The sequence below is a fragment of the Sciurus carolinensis genome, chromosome 16 (genome assembly GCF_902686445.1).
Source record: "Sciurus carolinensis chromosome 16, mSciCar1.2, whole genome shotgun sequence".
Lineage (NCBI taxonomy): Eukaryota > Metazoa > Chordata > Mammalia > Rodentia > Sciuridae > Sciurus > Sciurus carolinensis.
The window spans coordinates 41,035,227-41,057,292 of NC_062228.1; the positions used below are offsets into that span (position 1 = coordinate 41,035,227).

Genomic DNA, 22,066 nt, shown 5'->3' on the forward strand with positions numbered 1-22,066 from the left:
CATCAATTGAAGGACACCTAGGTTGGTTCCACAATCTGGCTATTGTGAACTGAGCAGCTATAAACATTGATGTGGCTGTATCTCTGTAATATGCTGATTTTAAGTCCTTTGGGTATAGGCCAAGGAGTGGGATAGCTGGGTCAAATGGTGGTTCCATTCCAAGTTTTCTAAGGAGTCTCCACACTGCTTTCCAGAGTGGCTGCACTAATTTGCAGCCCCACCAGCAATGTATGAGTGTACCTTTCTCCCCACATCCTCGCCAACACCTGTTGTTGCTTGTATTCTTGATAATCGCCATTCTAATTGGGGTGAGATGGATTCTTAGGGTGGTTTTGATTTGCATTTCTCTTATTACTAGAGATGTTGAACATTTTTCCATATGTTTGTTGATTGCTTGTAGATCTTCTTCTGTGAAGTGTCTATTCATTTCCTTAGCCCATTGTCGATTGGATTATTTGCATTCTTGGTATAGAGTTTTTTGAGCTCTTTATAGATTCTGGAGATTAGTGCTCTATCTGAAGTATGATTGGCAAAGATTTTCTCCCACTCTGTAGGCTCTTTCTTCACATTGCTGATAGTTTCCTTTGCTGAGAGAAAGCTTTTTAGTTTGAATCTATCCCAGTTACTAATTCTTGCTTTTATTTCTTGTGCTATGGGAGTCCTGTTGAGGAAGTCTGGTCCTAAGCCGACATGTTGAAGCTCTGAACCTACTTTTTCTTCTATAAGATGCAAGGTCTCTGGTCTGATTCCGAGATCCTTAATCCATTTTGAGTTTAGTTTCGTGCATGGTGAGAGATATGGGTTTAGTTTCATTCTGTTGCATATGGATTTCCAATTCTCGCAGCACCATTTGTTGAAGAGGCTATCTTTTCTCCATTGCATATTTTTGGCCCCTTTGTCTAGTATGAGAAAATTGTATTTATTTGGGTTTGTGTCCGTGTCCTCTATTCTGTATCATTGATCTACCTTTCTATTTTGGTACCAATACCATGCCGTTTTTGTTACTATTGCTTTGTAGTAGAGTTGAAGATCTGGTATTGCGATACCCCCTGCTTCACTCTTTCTGCCAAGGATTGCTTTAGCTATTCTGGGTTTTTTATTCTTCCAGATGAATTTCATAATTGCTTGCTCTATTTCTGTAAGGTACGTCATTGGAATTTTAATTGGAATTGCATTGAATCTGTATAGCACTTTTGGTAGTATGGCCATTTTGACAATATTAATTCTTCCTATCCAAGAACATGGGAGATCTTTCCATCTTCTAAGATTTTCTTTAATTTCTTTCTTTAGTGTTCTGTAGTTCTCATTGTAGAGGTCTTTCACCTCTTTTGTGAGATTGATTCCCAAGTATTTTATTTTTTTCGAAGCTATTGTGAATGGGGTAGTTTTCCTAATTTCTCTTTCTGAAGATTTATCACTTATGTATAAAAATGCCTTAGATTTATGTGCATTGATCTTATATCCCGCTACTTTACTGAATTCACTAATGAGATCTAAAAGTTTTCTGGTGGAATTTCCTGGTTCCTCTAAGTATACAATCATATCATCAGCAAATAGGGATAGTTTGAGTTCTTCTTTTCCTATTCATATCCCTTTAATTTCTTTGGTCTGTCTAATTGCTCTGGCTAGAGTTTCAAGGACGATATTGAAAAGAAGTGGTGAAAGAGGGCATCCCTGCCTTGTTCCAGTTTTTAGGGGGAATGCTTTCAGTTTTTCACCATTTAGAATGATATTAGCCATGGGCTTAGCATAGATGGCCTTTATAATGTTAAGGAATGTTCCCACTATCCCTATTTTTTCTAGTGTTTTGAGCATGAAGGGGTGCTGTATTTTATCAAATGCTTTTTCTGCATCTATTGAAATAATCATGTGATTCTTGACTTTAAGTCTATTGATATGGTGAATTACATTTATTGATTTCCTGATGTTGAACCAACCTTGCATCCCTGGAATGAAACCCATTTGATCATGGTGCACTATCTTTTTAATATGTTTTTGTATGCGATTTGCTGAAATGTTGTTTAGAATTTTTGCATCGATGTTCATTAAGGATATTGGTCTGAAATTTTCTTTTCTCGATGTGTCTCTGGTTTAGGTATCAGGGTAATATTGGCTTCATAGAATGAGTTTGGGAGGGTTCCCTCCTCTTCTATTTTATGGAATACTTTGAGAAGTATTGGAATGAGCTCTTCTTTAAAGGTTTTGTAGAACTCGGCTGAGAACCCATCTGGTCCTGGACTTTTCTTTGTTGGTAGGCTTTTGATGACTTCTTCTATTTCATTACTTGAAATTGGTCTATTTAAATTGTGTATGTCCTCCTTGTTCAGTTTAGGCAATTCATATGTCTCTAGAAACCTGTTGATATCTTCGAAATTTTCTATTTTGTTGGAGTATAGATTTTCAAAATAGCTTCTGATTGTGTTTTGTATTTCAGTCGTGTCTGTTGTGATATTTCCTTGTTCATTCCGAATTTTAGTGATTTGGGTTTTCTCTCGTCTTCTCTTTGTTAGTGTGGCTAAAGGTTTATCAATTTTGTTTATTTTTTCGAAGAACCAACTATTTATTTTGTCAATTTTTTGTATTGTTTCTTTTGTTTCAATTTCGTTGATTTCAGCTCTGAGTTTAACTATTTCCTGTCTTCTACAACTTTTGGTGTTCTTCTTTTTCTAGGGCTTTGAGCTGTAGTGTTAGGTCATTTATTTTTTAAGTTTTACTTCTTTTATTAAATGCGCTCCATGAAATAAATCTTCCTCTAAGTACTGCTTTCATAGTGTCCCAGAGATTTTGATATGATGTTTCTTTGTTCTCGTTTACCTCTAAGAATTTTTTAATTTCCTTCCTAATATCTTCTGTTATCCATTCATCATATAATAGCATGTTGTTTAATCTCCAGGTGTTGGAGTAGTTTCTGTTTTTTACTCTTTCATTTATTTCTAACTTCAATCCATTATGATCTGATAGAATACAAGGTAGTGTCTCTATCTTCTTGTATTTGCTAACATTAGCTTTGTGGCATAATATATGGTCTATTTTAGAGAAGGATCCATGTGCTGCTGAGAAGAAAGTGTATTCGCTCTTGGTTGGATGGTATATTCTATAAATGTCTGTTAAGTCTAAATTATTGATTGTGTTATTGAGATCTATGGTTTCTTTGTTCAATTTTTGTTTGGAAGATCTGTCCAGTGGTGAGAGAGGCATGTTAAAATCACCTAGTATTATTGTGTTATGGTCTATTTGGTTTCTAAAATTGAGAAGGATTTGTTTAACATACATGGATGAGCCACTGTTTGGGGCATAGATGTTTATGATTGTTATATCTTGCTGATTTATGCTTCCCTTAAGCAGTATGAAATGTCCTTCCTTATCCCTTCTGACTAGTTTTGGTTTGAAGTCCACATTATCTGAAATGAGGATGGATACTCCAGCTTTTTTGCTGAGTCCATGTGCATGGTATGTTTTTCCCCATCCTTTCACCTTTAGTCTATGGGCATCTCTTTCTATGAGGTGAGTCTCTTGCAGGCAACATATTGTTGGATCTTTCTTTTTAATCCAATCTGCCTGTCTATGTCTTTTAATTGATGAATTCAGGCCGTTAACATTCAGGGTTATTATTGAGATATGATTTGTATTCCCGGTCATTTGATTCATATTTAAAATTTTATTTATTTATTTATTTATTTTTTGACACATCTTGGTTCCTCCTTTATTTGACAGTTCCTTTAGGATAATTCCTCCCTTTGCTGATTTGCTTCTTTGTTTTTTATCTCTTATTCATGAAATATTTTGCTGAGAATGTTCTGTAATGCTGGCTTTCTTTTTGTAAATTCTTTTAGCTTTTGTTTATCATGGAAAGATTTTATTTCATCGTCAAATTTGAAGGTAAGTTTTGCTGGGTATAAGATTCTTGGTTGGCATCCATTTTCTTTCAGAGCTTGAAAAATGTTGTTCCAGGCCCTTCTAGCTTTTAGGGTCTGGATTGAAAAATCTGCTGATATCCGTATTGGTTTTCCCCTGAATGTAATTTGGTTCTTTGCTCTCACAGCCTTTAAAATTCTGTCTTTATTTTGTATGTTAGGTATTTTCATTATAATGTGCCTTGGTGTGGGTCTGTTGTAATTTTGTGTATTTGGAGTCCTATAAGCCTCTTGGACTTGATTTTCCATTTCATTCTTCAGATTTGGGAAATTTTCTGATATTATTTCATTGAATAGATTGTTCATTCCTTTGGTTTGTTTCTCTAAGCCTTCCTCAATCCCAATAATTCTCAAATTTGGCCTTTTCATGATATCCCATAGTTCTTGAAGATTCTGTTCATGATTTCTTACCATCTTCTCTGTTTGTTCAACTTTGTTTTCAAGGTTAAATATTTTGTCTTCAATATCTGAAGTTCTGTCTTTCAGGTGTTCTATCCTATTGGTTATGCTTTCTATGGAGTTCTTAATTTGGTTTATTGTTTCCTTCATTTCAAGGATTTCTGTTTGGTTTTTTTTCAATATCTCTAACTCTTTATTGAAATGATCTTTTGCTTCCTGAATTTGCTCTGTTAACTGTCGATTGGTGCGATCATTCAATGCCTGCATTTGCTCTTTCATCTCATCGTTTGCTTCCCTAATCATTTTAATTATGTACATTCTGAACTCCCTTTCTGTCATTTCTTCTGCCATGCTGTCATTGGATTCTATTGATGTAACATCTAGATTTGTTTGGGGCATTTTCTTCCCTTGTTTTCTCATATTGTTCAGGAATCAGTGGGTCATTAAGATATTGCAGATTTCCTCTATCGACTTATAATGTCCTTGAAGATTGCTAGTATATCCCTTCTTATCCTTCAGTAGCCTGAAGTCTTGGAGGAAGTTGATAATACAGAGCTCCACGAAGAAGCTGCCTCTCTAGGGGTGGTGACCCTCAGGTGGTGTATATTCCCTGCTAGTGGGCAGAGGTGCCTCCACTTGTTGACCAATGGTCATCCAACGGGGAACTAGGCTGTGGGCTGAGGCAAGGCCTGTTTGTGCCTGTGTCTCTGGTTTTACCGTCCCTGTGGGAAAACCTCTCCCAGCAGGGAAGACTCACTCGGTGGGGATGTCTCGCTGATCAGTTCCCCTCCTAGAGGTTCCCCTCAATCTACAACTACCACCTGGGCTGGGCTGTCTTCCTCTGCAACATTCCCAGGGGCCCGGACCTACCTCCTGGGCCTGGGAGCCTCACCCTTCGCAGGCGAGTCTCCTTAGGCTGCCTCTCCCAGAGAATCTGCCCCCAGTCCTGGAAACTTCGCTCCGCCCCTAGGCGTGTCTCTGTGCGGCTCTTCCAGCAAGAAGCCACCTAGGTCTTGGGACCCTGCTCTGCACCTAATCATCTGGCTATGCGGCCCCTCCTCTGAGCCGCCACCTGGAGACCCGTACGATAGCTCCGATACCCAGAGACCCGCCACACACCTCCTCCTCCGGACAGCTGCCTGGTTTCCGACGCAGTCACTAGGAGTCCAAGCAACTCACTTCGTGTCTCCTCCTCCCGCCAACCACCCGTAGCCCTAGGCAATCACTCCAAGCCCAAGTGACCCGCCCTGTTCTTCCTCCTCCTCCTCGGGGTAGCCCCCCAGGTGTTCAGGAGCGGTGGCTCCGAGACCAAGCGACCCACCGCACTCCTCCTCCAGGCAGGCCACCGGTGTTCAGGAGCGGTCACTTTGAGTGCAATCAACTCACCACTCACCTCCTCCTCTGGCGACTGCCTGTGGCTCTGATGCAGTCACTCCTAGTTCAAGCGACCCACCGTGCTCCTCCTCTTCCTCCAGGCAGCCCCCCGGTGTTCAGAAGCGGTCGCTCTGAGTCCAAACAGCTCACTACGCAGCTCCTCCTCAGGCAGCCGCCCGGAGCCCCAGTGGTTGCTCCGAGTCCAAGCGCTGTGCTGAGCCGCCTCCTCTACGATGATCCCAGTTGTCCGTGTTTACCGCTCCAGTGGGGGGAGGGGCGTCTCGCCGAGTAACTCTACTTCACAAAGTTCCCTGTGTTCTGGGGCTACCGCCCCATCCGGGACGCCTCCCCAACGGGAGAGACTCACCCGGCGGCTTTGAGTTGGTCCCAAGTCTCTCACTATCTCCTCTTTTGAATCCTGCGTCCTGGAGCAACGTGAAATGCAGCCGCCCTCTAGGCCGCCATCTTGAAACTCCTTGTCTAAACATTAATGCTCTTGTTTCCTTTAAGTCTCCCTATAATCCCCTGGTAAGTGGGGGAGGCCTTCCATACATTATCTCACAGGGAAAGAATCCAGTCATCTTAAGTGGGAGTGGATCTCATCCTTAACAGTGCATTAGGGAGGATTTCATCCCATTGCAGGTGAGATTCCTGACACAGTTTACCCAATTGAGTCTCTGAAGTCTCATTCATTCTTTCTATTGTACCAGAACTCTGTGGCCTATAGGCAGTGTGTAATTTCCATCTGATATTTAAACTCTTGGCAAGTAGTTGTATCACCTCTGCCATAAAAGCTGGCCCATTGTCGGAGCCAGTGGTTATTGGGATGCCAAACCTGGGAATAATTTCCTGAAGGAGCATCCTGGCTACCTCTTCAACTTTTCAGTACAAGTTGGAAAGGATCGTACCCAGCCAGAATAAGAGCACATAAAAACCAAAAGATATTTACAGCCCTGTGAGCATGATAATCAGTGAAGTCTACTTCTGCTTCTACAAAGGTACACCTCCTATAGTTTGAATTCCCAATGGAAGCCTTGGCTCCTGGTGAGGGTTGTTGCAGGCACAAGTCTCACACTATTCACAGGTCACTTGGGAAATGCTTATGAGCTGGGGGACATAGAAATTCTGACTCAGAACAGTCTCAAGTGCCATTCGACCTATGTGTGTTCCCCTGTGGAACTGTCTGGTGAAGGCAGGGGCTAGAGTCTCAGGGATGGCTGTTGGGCCATCAGAAAATCTCCACCGTCCACCTCAGAGATCGCTTCCTTTTTTAGTCTTAAACCAATTACTTTCCTTTGAGAATATTTTGGTTCCCATTCTGTTAGGGGATTAGGACGAAAAGTAGCATTTAAGACTAGAGCTGAGTGTTCTGTCTGCTTTTTGCAAGTTGCAAATGTTTCTCAGTCTGCTCTTCAGTTGCCCTGAGCAACCACAGTGTTTCCCCTTTGATGGCCACAGCAATGCAGAACTGCAACTTTTTTGGGTGCCAATACTGCATCTAGAAGATTAAGAATTTCCTAGTCATATTTCATGTCTTTTTCTCCTGAATTAATTAGCCCCTTTTTCTTTTACTAGGCTCCATGAACATGAAGAGTGGTGAAGGCATATTTTGGGTCTGTGTAAATATTGACACAGATTTCTGCTGCCATTTGGAGGGCTCAGGTCAGAGCGATAAGCTCTGCCTTCTGTGTTGAAGTTCCCTGAGGCAGAGGCTTTGCCTCAGTGGTGGAGCCCAGAGTGACTACTGCATACCCAGCAAGACACACTCTGTCTTCTGTGAAACTGCTTCCATCTGTGAAGTACTCCACATTAGGACCCTTGAGGGGCTGGTCTGTCAGGTCTGGTCTACTGGAGAACCCTTCATCCATGATTTCAATGCAGTTGTGATCAGGCAGTCCAGTCCTGATGGGAAGCAGGGTTGCTGGGTTTGGAGTCGGAGCAACTTCAGTGTGGACATGTGGATTTTCATATAGTATGCCCTGGTATCTGACCATCCTTGCATTAGTCAGCCAATATTGTCCTTTGTACTCTATAGAGTGAGGCACCCAGACAGTCAGTTCCTGTCCCCATAGCTTGTGAGCTTCCAACACCAGAAGGGCTGTGGTTGCAAGGGCCCATAGACAAGGTGGCCAGTCTTGAGCCACAGAGTCCAGCTGTTTAGAAAGATAGGCTACTGGTTGGTGCCATGCCCCCAGCATTTGAGTTAGGACCCTATTCCAGACCATTCACGAGCATACAGAAAGATTGATTTTGTGAGGTCAGGGAGTCCTAGTTTAGGCACTCTGGTCAGTGTTTGTTTACTGTCCCCAAAGGCTGTTTTGTTGTGTTTGTTCCCACATCAAAGGCTCCCATTCTCCCCCGCCCCCGCTTTGTTGCCTTAAAGAGGGATTTGGCCATAACTGAAAAGTTAGCAATCTGTATACAGCAGAGTCCAGGAGTACCCAGGAACTCTCAGATCTAGCAACAGGCAGAAGGGACAAAAATTGAGCAGACCGCTTGTTTTCTCTTAGGGTCCAGTTGCCATTGTCTCTGAGTCAGAAACCAAGGTACTTGACTTGGTCTTGACTGATGTGGGCTTTCTTCTTCTTCTTCTTCTTTTTTAATTTTGTTTTTAATTTTTTACAAACCGCATTTTGATTCATTGTGCACAAATGGGGTACATCACTTCATTTCTATGGTTGTACACAATGTAGATTCATACCATTCGTGTAATAATATGTGTACATAGGGTAATGATGTTTGTCTCATTCCACCATTTTTTGTACCCCCTCCCTCTCATTTCCTTCTACATATTCTAAAGTTCCCCCATTCTTCTCTCATTCCCCACCTCCCCACCCCTTTATATATCATTCTCCACTTATCAGAGAAAACATTCTGTCTTTGGTTTTTTGGGCTTGGCTTATTTCACTTAGCATGATATTCTCCAATTCCATCCATTTATTTGCAAATGCCATATTATTATTATTCTTTATGACTGAATAGTATTCCATTGTTTATATATATACCAGAAGGCAGTATGGGCTTTCTTCTTTGAGACTTTGTAGACATTTTCATATAGGAGAGCAAGAAGCAGCTGTGCAGTCTTCTCGAGTTGTTCTGGCCAACAACAAATTATCCACATATTAGAGCAGTATGCATTCATATTGTTTTGCGCAAAAGGCTCTCAAATCAGAGGCCAGTGCCGTCCTGAAGAAGGTTGGTGAGTTTTTGAAGACTTGTGGCAAAACTGGCCTTTAGTTGGAGACATTCATTCTTCTAGAACCCTCTAGATGGCAGAGGCACATGGGTTTAGTCTCAGCCTTGTCCCTGGATAAGGTGGTCCTTCCATTTAGACCTTCCTTTGGCCCTGCATCTGGCCCCAATTTTGATATTTGTTTTGGATTTGTCCTGGTGTGACCGCCCCACTTTGGGGGACTTCTGGGCTTGCCGTGAGGGCAGCCGCAAGAGGACTCATCATCATCTTCATCTTTCAGTTTGCCTTTCGTTGGGCCTCTTGGTCTCAGTGGCCACTGTGGTAGCCACTTTATTCAGCTCACTGGCATTCTTTCCAGCAAAGCCCTCTAGTTTTTGGAGTTTTTAGCAAATGGCTCCCTGGGCTTGTCCCACAAAGGCTGCATTGATCGTCTGCTGGTTGTCTGGCGCCTTAGGATCAAAGGGAGTGAAGAGTTGGAAGACCTCGCATAGTTGTTCATAGAACTGGCTTTTGGAGTACTTCTTGTATTTTGTTCATGTTTAGTGCTCCTTTTCCCTCTTAGGCCACCAGTGAGAGCCTCTTGGTAACTTTTTACCTTTAGGAGGTCTTCCTTTTTTGGGGTCCCATCCTGGGTCTGTCCCCAGAAATTGGGCAGACTTGAATATTGCCTTGTGTGTCCGGAGCATATTTCCCTAGCCATTTTTTTAGTTATAGATGGACACAATACCTTTTATTTTATTTGTTTTTCTGTGGTGCTGGGGATTAAACCCAATGCCTCACATGTGTTAGGCAAGTGCTCTACCACTGAGCCACAGTCCCAGCCTCCCTAGCCATTTTAAAGCTGCTAGAGTCACCTGTCTGCACTCCTCCATATTAAATAGAAGGAGCTGGTGGCAGTCAACCCAGGTAGGCTGGGGAGTCTGGATAATGGATTGCATCAGCTCAATCATGGCCTGGGGCTTCTCTGTATAGGAGGGAGTATGATTTTTCCAGTTAAGAGATCAGTGGTGGTAAAAGGCTGGTATACAAAAATGCATTTTCCCCCTTGGACATTTTCCTCCTGGTCAACATAGGCAGGTCCTCTGGCCTCTCGTAGGGGCATCTGTAAAGTTCTCATCTGGGTTATAGCTCTGATCTTGGGAAGAATTCCTGTCTTGGTCTTGTGAGGGTGGAGGAATCTTGGGCTCTTGGGAAGCCTCTGGCATAGAGACATTGAGGAGGAAGGAGTAGCTTGTGTTGAGCGACCACCATCTGCTGCTTCTGGGGAGGAGGGGACAGCCTGTTATCTTGGCGGTCTTGGCAATGTCAGGTAGAGTGGCACATAAAGTGGTGGGTTCTCTTCTGATCACTGGGTAAAACTGGTTTCCTTTCTGTCTTTTCTTTGTCAGGTTTTTTCTCTTCCCTTTAGTAGGGTCCTAAGGGGCCACTATAGTCTGGGCTAATATCAACTTGAACTGTCCTTCCAGACAGTCTCTCAACCAAGGGGGCCACTTCTGTACTATCTGTTGCCGGCAATCGATATAAGAATGTTCGGGGTTTCCAACAACTATTAAAAGGACCTCACCAGTGACACTTTTGTCTAAAGATCCTTTTGGTGGCCATCCCACATCAAAGGTTGGCCATTCTAATTCACAGAGAGTATTTAACTTTTGTGGAGTGGGTTTCACCCCATAGTCACAGTTTAAACCTTTCTTAAAGTTTGATAACATATTTTTTATTTTGTGTGCGTCCCTTGTTCCCCCCTGTGTTGGTGTTGCACATTTAGGACAAGACTCATTTCATCCATCTGCAGCCATTCCCCTCTCGGAGACTTAGGGTCCTTTTAGCCTTGCAGGTCAGTATAAACCCCTGACCAGGAGCTTCTACCTAGATATTGGTTGGTGGAAGTCTGCTTTAGACTGTATGAGGTACCACAGAACTGTGGATCAGGACTCAACTCTAACTTCGGCCCCTTGGTTGGGTTTGAACCCTTCTGCATCCATCTCATTCACACACTTTGACATAGACATGGTCAGAGGAAAATTGCTATGCCACCCCAATTCCAAAATCAAAGAAAGAGTCGTGGTTTTTCCTCTGCTCACTGGACCCCAAACAGTGACTACTTGAGCGACTCCCTGGGTCCTTTTGGCTCCAATTCCTTTTGGAGATTACCAGGGACCCTCAGGTTGATCAAGCCTCTCTTCCACCTGCTTAGGCCTCTATGGGAAAGTCAGGTGGGATACCACTAATGGGTCCTACCTATTCATATGGACAGTGCTCCAAGTTCCCTATTTCTGGTTCCTGCACCTTGTGGGTTCTGTTGTGCTTTGGGGCAACTGCTCTGGGGTGCCAGGTGAGTCACCTCACTACAGGCAAAGAGTCTCCTCTGCTGCACCAAGGAGAAGCATTGTCTTCCAACATCCCAGGGAAGCCAAACCCCAGAGACAAGAGAGGCAGAATAGCCATCTTCACCTTCACCATCCCATCCTGGTCACCAAATGATGTGGGACAGATGAGGTTGGACACCTGAGGAATTATCAGGAAGAAGGTTTATTTAAGCTGCAGTGGTCCAGTGGGACTAGTGCCTAAAAATTTCTGGACCCCAAGTCTGGAAATTCTTTCAGATTTATGCTCAGTGGGGTGGTTGCATGATAGTGGGTGAGTACCTAACAGTTACTCTTTGTCTCATAATCTTAGGCTAGACAGAGGGTTCATGAGTTTTTACCACGGAAAACAGATAGTAACTAGATAGTAACTTTTGTCTAGTGAACTCTCTTGAGACAGAGTCTTATCACATCTTTTTTCCGTAAACCTGGCATTTATGAGAAAGAGGAAACTTCAGACTACAGGATTTCTGCAGAAATCCTGTTGATGCTCTTTGTAAAATTTTGCTGACAAAAAGCTTAATTATGGTGGGGGTGGAGGCTCTGGAGAAACTTAGTTGTGGTAAGGGTCTTTTTTTGGTTACTTCAGTGTATGTTATTTTATGTTATATATTGTTTTCTTAATTAAGATAAAAGGCAGCTCGCTTCAAAATGAAAGGTCACAATTTTGATCTGTTTTGTGAATACATCTTTATTATCTAGAGAAGCAGTTATTCTAATTTTTATTCTTTTTAATTACTTTATATTTTTATATGTTTTATTATAAATTAGAATAGGATTTATCCTTAATTATTATTTATTTTCATATAAAATTTATTTTTCTTATATTTTAAAAGGAGGGATACATCAGGGTAGCCTTTCTAATTTCACAGAGTTCCCATTTCTGTTGTTCCTGAGTTGTATAAAAAATGATATATGGTGACATGGTGCCTGAGAGTGTTTAGTTTTCCTGGCTCTGTTTCCCTCCTCACTTCCATCTGGCCCTTTTCTTCCTTCATCACTCCTGTGGGACAGTTTGTTGATGTCACAGTCTGCAGCCCTCTCTTGTCACACTAGCCCATGGTTTCTGTGAACACCCGCTGCCTCCATTGTCAGGTGCCTCCTGCACCGACACAGGTACCATATAGCTTCTATAAATGTGGGTGATTTTGCTCTTTGCTTTTTTTTTTTTTTTTTCTTTTAAATAGTAGATTTTCATTTTAGAGTAGTTTTAGATTTACGGAAAATACAGAAACTTTTCATAAGCCTTCTTACTGCCCCCCTCACCAGCTTCCTCTTTGTTAACATCTTGCATTAGTGTGGTACATATGTGACCATTGAAGACCCAGTATTGATATATTATTATTAACTGAAGTCCTTAGTTTGCATTAAGGTCCACTCTTGCCGTTGTACAATTCTGTGGATTTTGACACATGTGCAGTGATGGGTGTTCACCATTCCAGCGTCATATAGAGCACTTTCATTGCCTAAAATCTGTTCTACCTGTTCGTCCCTCACCCTTAGCCCCCAAACCCTTGGCAACCACTGATGGATGTTTTCCATTTTCCAGAGTTCCTATCATAGGAATCACATAGTATACGTCCTTTACAGGTTGTCTTCTTTCACTTAGTAATGTCCATGTATGTTTCTTCCATTTCTTTTCATGGCATGATACTCATTTCCTTTTGGTGCTGAGTAACAGTCCATGGTAAGGTTATATTTGTTTATTTACCCATTCACCTTGAAGGACCTCTTGTTGCTTCCAACTTTGGGCAATTATGAATAAAGTACTCCAAACACTCATGTGAAGATTTTACTGTGGACGCAAGTTTTCAGTCCTTTGAGTAAATTTGAAGGACTGTGATTGCTGGGTCATATGGTTAGAGTTTGGAAGAAATAGTCAAATTGTCTTCCAATGCAGCAGTACCTTTTTGCATTCCCACCAGCAATAAATGAGAGTTTCTGTCTCTCCACATCCTAGCCGATATTTGGCGTTGTCAGGCTTTGAATTTTAGCTATTCTTTAATAGTATTCATTGTTAAATTTCTAATTTCTTGATAATATAAGATGTTGAGCATCTTTTCATATGCTTATATGCCATTTGTATATATTCTGTGGTAAGATGTCTGTTCAGATGTATGTTTGTTTCCTTATTATTTTAAAATTTCTTTGTAAGCTGAGTGTGGTGGCACATGCCTCTAATCCCACTCCAGCAACTTTGGGAGGCTAACCCAGGAAGAGCCAAGTTTGAGGCCAACCTTGGCAACTTAGCAAGACCTTGTCTCAGTGGTAGATTGCGCCCCTGAATCCAGTTCCTAGTATAAAAATAAAAAAATAAATAAAAAGTTCTTTGTATATTTTGAATCCCAAGTCAAATATATGTTTTGCAAAAAATTTCTCCTACTCTTTGGTTTGTCTTTTCATTCTCTTTATGGTGTCTTTTGCAGAGCAGTTTTTAACTTTAATGAAGACAGCTTACTTATTATTTTCTTTGATGAATTGTGCTTTAGGTGTTGTATCATTGCCAAGGGACTGTGGTTGTGGCTCAGTGGCAGAGCACTTGCCTAGCACCTCATAAAAATAAATAAATAAAATAAAAGTATTGTGGCCATCTACAACTAAAAAAAAATTTTTTAAAGAAGTAATTTCCCAACAAGATCGACTAGATTTTCTCCTGTGTTATGTTCCTTATCTGCTTTTATTTTTATATTCATTGGGCCATTTTGTTAATTATTGCTGTGAATTATGTGCCCGGTTGTGGCTTTGCTGTTTTGTTGCTCTGTCTGGGCTCATGTGAAGGATTCAGAGAGATTGAAAAATTGTTGGCATTTTACTGCTGCCACCTTTCCAGAACCCTGCTAACCCAATCTCCCACCCCCACTTTCTCTCACTCTCTCAAAATTAGCTCTATTGAAGTATAGTTTATATACAATAAAAATCACTAATATCAAGTGTATAGTTTGTTAAGTCTTGATAAATGTAAATCATCATGTAACTACTACTACTGTCAACAAGACATTGCCATCACCCCCAAAAGGTCTCTTCTGCCCCCTAGCAGTGAGACTTGCCCCACACCACTGTCCCTGGCAGCCACTGATCTGCTTTCTCTGTCAGTAGTTGGTTTGCTTTTTCTATAGCTTTGTATGAATGAAGTTTCTTGAGTCTGATTTCTTTTACTCAGTACAGTGCTTTTGAGATTCCTTTATGTAGTTCTTTACATTATTGTGTAGGACTCCATTGTACCCTAGTTTGTTCACAAGCTGATGGACAATTTGGGTTGTTTCCAGTTTCTGGCTGCTTTGAATATTTGTTTTGTAAGTCTTTTTAAACATATATTTAAATAGTGTAATTGTTGGGTCATAAAAGTGTAAGTTTATAAGAAAGTATGTGTTTATTAGAACTATTTTCTAAAGTGATTATGCCTTCCACATTCTCACCAGCACTGCACAGGAGAGTTCCCCTTGTTTCATATTGCCATCAGTACTTGGCGTTTGGTCTTTAACTTTAGCCATTCAATTGCATTTGTGCTCTCTTGTTTGCAGTTCCTTGGTGATTAAGATCTTGATTATCTTTGCACATGCTGTATTGGACGTTTATATCTTTTTGTTTATGAATTTGCTTTTCAGAATTTTTGCTCTTTTTGTTTGCATATGGTACTGGGGATTGAACCTAGGGGTGTTCTACCATTGTGTCACATCCCCACACTTTTTATTTTTTATGAGACAGGGTCTTGCTACGTTGCCTGGGCTGGCCTCAAACTTGTGATTTCTCCTGCCTCAAGCCTCTTGAAGTCACTGGGATTACAGGCATGTCCACTGTTCCTAGCTGCCGTTTTTTAAATTTAGACTTTTTTCTTATATTGAATTTTAAAGACTTCTGTACATATTTTGAATGCCCTGTTTCAAATATATATGTTGCTAATATTTTCTCCTGGTTACAGAGGGAAAGTTTATTTCAGGAAATCTAGTTATCACTTTTTATTTTTTGTGCTTTTCATGTTATAAGAAATTTTTGCCTATTCTGAGGTTACAAAGATTTTCTTTGTGTTTTTTCCCCCCTAGGCTGTGTGATTTTACAAGTTTATGATCTGTTCATCTCATATTAATGTTTGTGGTATGTTCCAGACAGGGGGCAGTGTTTATCCTCATGGACAATTAATTACTCCAGAATTATTTATTATAAAGACCTTTTTGTCCTAAATTACATTGGTACTTTTGTTATAAATTAGGAAACCATATATATGAACTCTGAACTCTTGATTCTGTTCATTCTTATTATACCAGAACCACATTGACTTACTTACTGTAGCTTTAGTCTTGAAAACTGGTAGATTAGTCTTTCATCTTCACCATTCTTCCTTTTTCTGTTTCTTTGCATATCCATACAAAATGTTGGAATCAGCTTTCCAATTTCTACTTGTGATTTTGATTGGTATTGCAGTGACACTGTAGAGTAATTTGGGGAGAATTGACATCCTGTCAACACTGTCTTCCAGTCCATTACTGTGATATATCACTTTGTTTATCTAAGTCCTCTTTAATTTTTCTAAGCATTGTTACAATTTTCAGTGAATAGGTCTTACATTTACTGTGTTAAATTTATCCCTTGTGTTTCATGTTTTGGAATGCTGTTGTTAATATTTTTAAGTATATTTTCTAATTATTTTAGAAATTCAGTTGATTTTTGAATCTTGCATCCTGTAACCATAACAAAATTAATTATCTGCGAAGGTACTAGGGAGAGGAGAATCAAAGCAGGTAGCTGGAAGGCACCTCTCAATTTGCAAAATCAGAACTGAGGGCTTTCCCAGCACATGGAACTTTCAGCTCTAAATCCAGGAAAGTCTCAGACAAACCAGTGTGAGTTGGTCACTCTGTCTGGAGGCCTAAATGCTGCCCCTGCCTCCTTCTGTTAGGAGAGTCCAGTCCATGAGCTTCCTTTGGCCTCCTCTGTTCTGCCAACTGTATTTTGTTGTGTTAATGCTGTGCAGAGGGGACTTCAGGTTTGATGCCAGCTGGAGGCCTGGATTTTGTTCACTAGCATGCATGCTAAGCCCTTAGCTTAATATGCAGAGCCTTAAAATTTGGGAAATGTGAGGGGAAAACCTCTCCCTTTACACCCATCACTTAAAAGAGTAATCACCGGCAGTTTAGTATATTTTCTCTCATATTTTTCTTTGCATCTTTAAAAATTTTTGTTCTGGAGTTGTACACAGTGGCGCACACCTGTAATCCCAGCAGCTCTGAGGCTGAGGCAGGAGGAAGCTGAGTTCAAATCCAGCCTCAGCAACTTAGCAAGGCTCTAAGCAACTCAGTGAAACTCTGTCTCTAAATAAAATTAAAAAAGAGCTGGGGATGTGACTCAGTGATTAGGCATCCCTGGGTTCAATTCCTAGTACAAAATATAAATTGTTATGGTTATACATACATTATGCCCTGCCCATCTCTCCTAACATTGTAGTGAGTGTTTTTTCTCATCCTCTGGGCCACCTCCTGGTTAATGACTGCTTGCCATCACCAAGCAGGCTACTGTCTGAAATACCAGACGACTGGGGGCTCTGGCCACACCTTCATTGACGTGCACTCTCATGAGAGGACTGTGAGCCGGAAGGAACTCTGAACTCACTGTCCAGGTGGCAGGTAGAGAAGCTCTGAGGGCTTATTAAGGCAGCTTTCTCTGCAGTACTGGAGAATGACTGGCCCGAGTACCACGGCATACAGGGTCCCCAGGGAACATGTGACAAGAAAAATTACTTGATGGTAACAAGTCCTACGAAGAGGATGAAATGCAGTGAAGTGGTCAGGGTGTCTGGGTGTAAGTGTGCCGGGGGACAGGGGCCCTTCGGAAATTGTGGACAGGGAGGACTTCTCTGAGGAGGTCAACTGCATTGAGGCCTGAGTGACAATAAGGACCCAGACATGGGAGGAGCACTCCTGGTGGAGAAACCAACAACCCCAGAAACCCTGAGGAAGGATTTATGTATTAAGTTTGTGAGCAGGACAAGGCTTAGTGGTAGCGACAGTGGGAGGGTGGCAGGTGGTGAAGTTAGAGGGGCCGCGGGCTGTCAGACCTGTGAAGCCCCTCACCCCTTTTGATCACAGAGTGACTTTTGCCTGGCTTTCTTCCTCACCTACCAGTCAGCACTGCCCTCCCCCACCCCACCAAGTAACTTCTCCTCACTCCCACCACCCCTGCCTTCACGTGGCGTCTCTGCCCTCTGGCCGGCCTTCTCCATGCTCTCTGACAGGTGTGTGTGAGCATGGCAGCACCCCCGCTCCCAAGCCCACGTTTCCTCTACATGACCCTGCTACACGTACCTGTGAAACGTGTCTCCTGGACACACTATCTGTGGCATATCCCATACCTCTTGGGTTGCTGAGTATCCCTGTAGGATATGGCTGCATCGGTCCCTGATGCCTGTATGCATAGGTTTCTTAATAAAATGCCTCTTGTTATATGACAAAAGATGAAAGGGGACTCAAGAGACAGCAAGGCTGTTTTAAGAATATTTATTAAAATGCAGTTTAAAGGTAAATAAAGGGGGCTGGGAGTGTAGCTCAGTGGTAGAGTGCTGCCTATCATGTGCAAGGCCCTGGGTTCCATTCCTTGAACCACATACAAAAAATTTTCTTAAGTAAATAAAAGAACACTTACCCTTAAGATGAAGTTTTTAAATAATGCAGTTTGCCCAAAATCATCCATTGGATTTAAAGTAGACTGTAATTATTTATGAATATGGTATGGCATTTTAAAATTGTTTTTAGGTGCTAGGGATGGAACTCAGGGCCTCCTGCATGTTAAGCAAGAGCTCTACCACTGAGCCACATCCCCAGCCCTAGTATGGTGTTTATTTTGCTTTGTTTTATTTTTAGCCTAGTCCCTTGTTTATTTTTAAATCCCTGTTTGCATGAGGTCAGGTGTTGATTTCTGCAGATACAGGTGGCATGTATGTCTTCAGTTAGATTAAGTTTCCTTTCTGGATATATTTACTGTATATGTTTCAGATAATACCTTTTTACATTTCAAATGCAACAAATTACTTCGGTCGTATAATTGATAAACATGTGGATCTTTATGCAACTCTCAATGCTGAAATGAATGAGTATTTTAAAGATTCCAGTAATAAAGCAACCATTGAAAAGGTGGAAAAATTTGGATTATATGGACTAGAAGAAAAAACACTTTTTTACAGGTAAAATATCTATTTTTCCTCTCTAGAGTTGTGAGGCATGAGGTGATTTAAATGGTGTTGAACACCTGTGTTCACCATTGATTGAGTGAATGGGCCAGACCTAGCTGCCTCTCAGGAAGGCACTCCCAATGCACTCTGTTCCCAGATACCTAGTACAACTGTGCACTAGAGACTCCATCCTTGGCTCCTGAGCATAGAGCACAATGGCAGTGAGACCCTGCACGTTCATGGAGTTGTCACAGTGTGCAGAGAACACGTACGTCTGCAGCTTGTTTAATTCTTGCCAAGTCTCTGTACGACGGGCATCATAGCTGTCTTACAGATAAGGAGCCAGAGCTAGGATGTTATGCAGGTTTTCTTAGGGCAGCTCAGTGGGTGGCACAGTCAGCATTCCAACCTGGCCTGGCTGACCCTCCTGCTTGTTTGTACCCATTTTTCCTAAATTCACCTCAGGACTGGCCACTGGTGATAGCCTTGGTCAGAAACTTTGAAACTTTAATTTGCCATATTAACTTTGTCGTCAGATAAAGGAATTTATTCAAAAGTACTACATGTTTTTATGCTTAGGTATATTTTAAATAATTTGCCACTAAGGGTTCTGAAAGGCCTTCTTTTTTTTACTTCTGGTTTGGAATAAAACAGCAGTGTAGCCGTCTTGTTAGTATGTTTTCTTTGTAATGGGTAAATTGAGTCATGGACGATTTCCTGTGTGACATCTCTTTGTTAAACTGATACCACCATTGTTCAGGGTCCAGGTGTTGGAGATGAGCCAAAAAGAAGACACTTGGGTCCTGGATAATGTCCTTATAAAGTTCATAGATGAAGGCAGGACTGGACTCATCACAAGAAACCAGCTGTTGCATCTCCCAGAAAATTTCCACACTCTTCCTCCTCAGGCCGTGGAGTTTATTGTATGTAGAGTGAAACCTGCTGATAGTGAAATTGAGTGGAATCCAAAGGTGGGTTATTTTGACTTTTTATGTTTTGTCAACTTGTAGAATATATTTAACCCATAAAATACACAGAATTGAGGCTTATTTGAATTTAGAGTATTGAGTGTTTGCTTTATGTTCCTAAGCAGTTAGAGTGTGATCTGCTTAAGGTCCCAGGTGGCAGGACTGTAGTCACTGCCACCGTGCCTGGAACCCAGCCCTGAGCCAGAGTACTGAGGACCCTTGACACTGTGGCTGCCATTGTTAGTGCTCATCTTGGAACTGGTATAATACAGGGTTTGTGGCAAGATAAACTGACTATCAGCTAAGGAAAAGAAATGGTGTGAGCACCAATAAAAATAAGTCCCAGTCCAAGTGGGGACATAGGTTGTGGATACTCTCTGGAGAGGCCAGGTCATTCTGTTGGAGTTGGAAGGATGGGCAAGGAAGGGAGAGATGGAGCTTCTGAGGTAAAGGACATTTCCTCTGGGGTCACTAGGATGTCACCAAGTAGAATGGCTAGGGCACCTAAGGCAGAGAACACTGCCTGAGCCAAGACAGAGTGCAGAGAGCAGCCCCTCACGCTCACGCAGTTGTCCAAGGTGAGCCGAAAGGCACCACACATTGTCTGGCTCATCACCCAGCAGTGAGTCATGTTCATAATGATGCTCCTGATTCTTCAAGAGAAGGTTGAATTTTGTGGACTCTGATTAATGGATTATGAAATAAGCCATTGCAATTGGTAAAGTGAAAACAATTTGGGTTATAAACAGGGTTAAACACTGCCCATGAAATAAGCAAATGAGTATCTCTGGACGAATACACAACCTTACCATTGTGGGTTTAGTGAAGAGAGCCTTTATCAAATGGCAGTCTTCTCCATTGGTTGTACTAAGTATTTACTGAGTGTCTGTTGTGTGCCAGGTTCTGTGCTGGGTTCTGGGTATGTAGCCATCAGCAAGAAGGATGGTCCTTGGTCTTCCAGATAAGGTCTGTAAAGATAACTGACCATAGGTGCTTCTTAATGGCCAGCATTCTGTAGACACGGGGACAGGTTCTATGTGTATTCTTCCACATGCACTCAGGAAGTTCAAGGGGGATGGAAACAATCTAATCTCCCTCCTGTTCTGTTTTATTAATGTTAAAATGTGCATGCAAGATTGCCAACAGGCCTTATCTGCTGTGACCCTCCTTGAGAGGATCACAGAAAAGAGCACATGAGTGGGGCTCAGTGGCACATGGCTGTAATCCCCGCGGCTCAGGATGCTGAGGCAGGAGGATGGTGAGTTCGAAGCCAGTGTCAGCAAAATGTGAGGCGCTAAGCAACTCAGTGAGACCCTGTCTCTAAATAAAATACAAAACAGGGCTGGGGATGTGGCTTAGTAATTGAATGTCCAAGTTCAAGCCCCAGTACCAAAAAAAAAAAAAAAAAAAAAAAAAAATAGGAAAAGAAAAAGAGAAGAGCACATGAAAGACCTGCTCCCCTCAGACCCTGTCCAGTGGAGCAGAGCAGCTCCATTGCCATGACATCCTCTGGAGCAGCAGGAACAACTTTAGTTGCTTCTATTGAACTTTCAAGGAAATAAACATGCATACTTTGTAGAGAGAAGAGAATTGCCAGAAGTGATGGGTGCACACATGTCAACAGTGGGAAACATTTAGTATAGGAGTCCAGAGACTCCACGTGAACTCTCACCTGTTCTTGGAACAACTAGCATGAGCCCTTGGGCAAGTGTCTGCACCTTTCTGCATCTCTCCTTGGTAAACTGTTGTTACCCTCACAGAGGAAATGGGGTGATGCCTCCCTAGCCCATAGGGTGTTGTGACACAAATGAAATGCTTAGAATATTTTGCAAACTATGCAGCATATACAGAATAAGGTCTTTTGTTAAAGCTTCACATAAATAACTGAAGTTCTGTTTTTAGGTTACTAGGTACATTCATCATAAAATTATTGGAAAATTACATGATGCAAAAGTGGTACTGGCTTTGGGGAACACTGTTTGGATTGACCCAATGGTAAGTATGCAGTTTTATTAGAAATCTCAGTTTCAGTGGGCTCCTAAAAGAGTCCAAATTACTCTAATGTATTGTCTGAATGACCATTTGCATCTCAGCTTATTTGGGGCTCTGAGTTAGGGAGAGGTCTTTTGCATGTCATTTTGGTTATGAATTTGATTGTGGGTTTAATTTTTGGGTTTTTTTTTTTGGAGTATTTTACCTGGTAACCCAGTGCACACTTGCTTCTGTGTATATGATGCACATGCACTCACACATAAAACTAGTTTTATGAAACTGTCCTTTCTACATGTGACATTTTCTAGTATTTACAATTCTGCTCTATTTCACTTCCTTAATGTTGATCAATTAAGTCAGTCTTACAGCCCACCATCCATACCATGTGAGTAATGTGGGATCAATGACTGCTGTCCTAGATCCATCTTTGCTAATTTGTAAATGATCCTAAAGACCTAAGACATGTTCATAATGCTGAGAGTTCCAGTCCTTGGGCATTCAAAGATAGGTTTTCCTACATTCACATTTTCTACCCATTTATTCACCACATATTTACTGAGCACCTACTAGGTGTTAGGACAAGTACTGGGCCCTTGGTTTCCATCTGTGAACTAAACAGCTGAGGCCTCCTGCCCTGTGACGCTGATGTAGGGTTGGGTATGAATGTGACACAAGGACATGTACACAGGGCCTCTGTTTCTCCA

The 22,066-nt window shown here is 41.7% G+C and overlaps 1 protein-coding gene across 3 annotated transcripts in view; it reads left to right on the plus strand.

Moving 5' to 3' along the window:
* Tdrd12 (tudor domain containing 12) overlaps positions 1–22,066 on the plus strand; it is an 86,638-nt gene that overhangs the window by 56,064 nt on the left and 8,508 nt on the right. For 2 of the 3 annotated variants that reach the window (XM_047527396.1, XM_047527397.1), the window contains exons 25-27: positions 18,227–18,414; positions 19,163–19,373; positions 21,273–21,365. In XM_047527396.1, the coding sequence (XP_047383352.1) occupies positions 18,227–18,414; positions 19,163–19,373; positions 21,273–21,365 (492 nt within the window). Of the gene's footprint in view, positions 1–18,226; positions 18,415–19,162; positions 19,374–20,270; positions 20,337–21,272; positions 21,366–22,066 lie in introns of those variants that run through there. The other variant, XM_047527398.1, reaches the window with a different exon arrangement.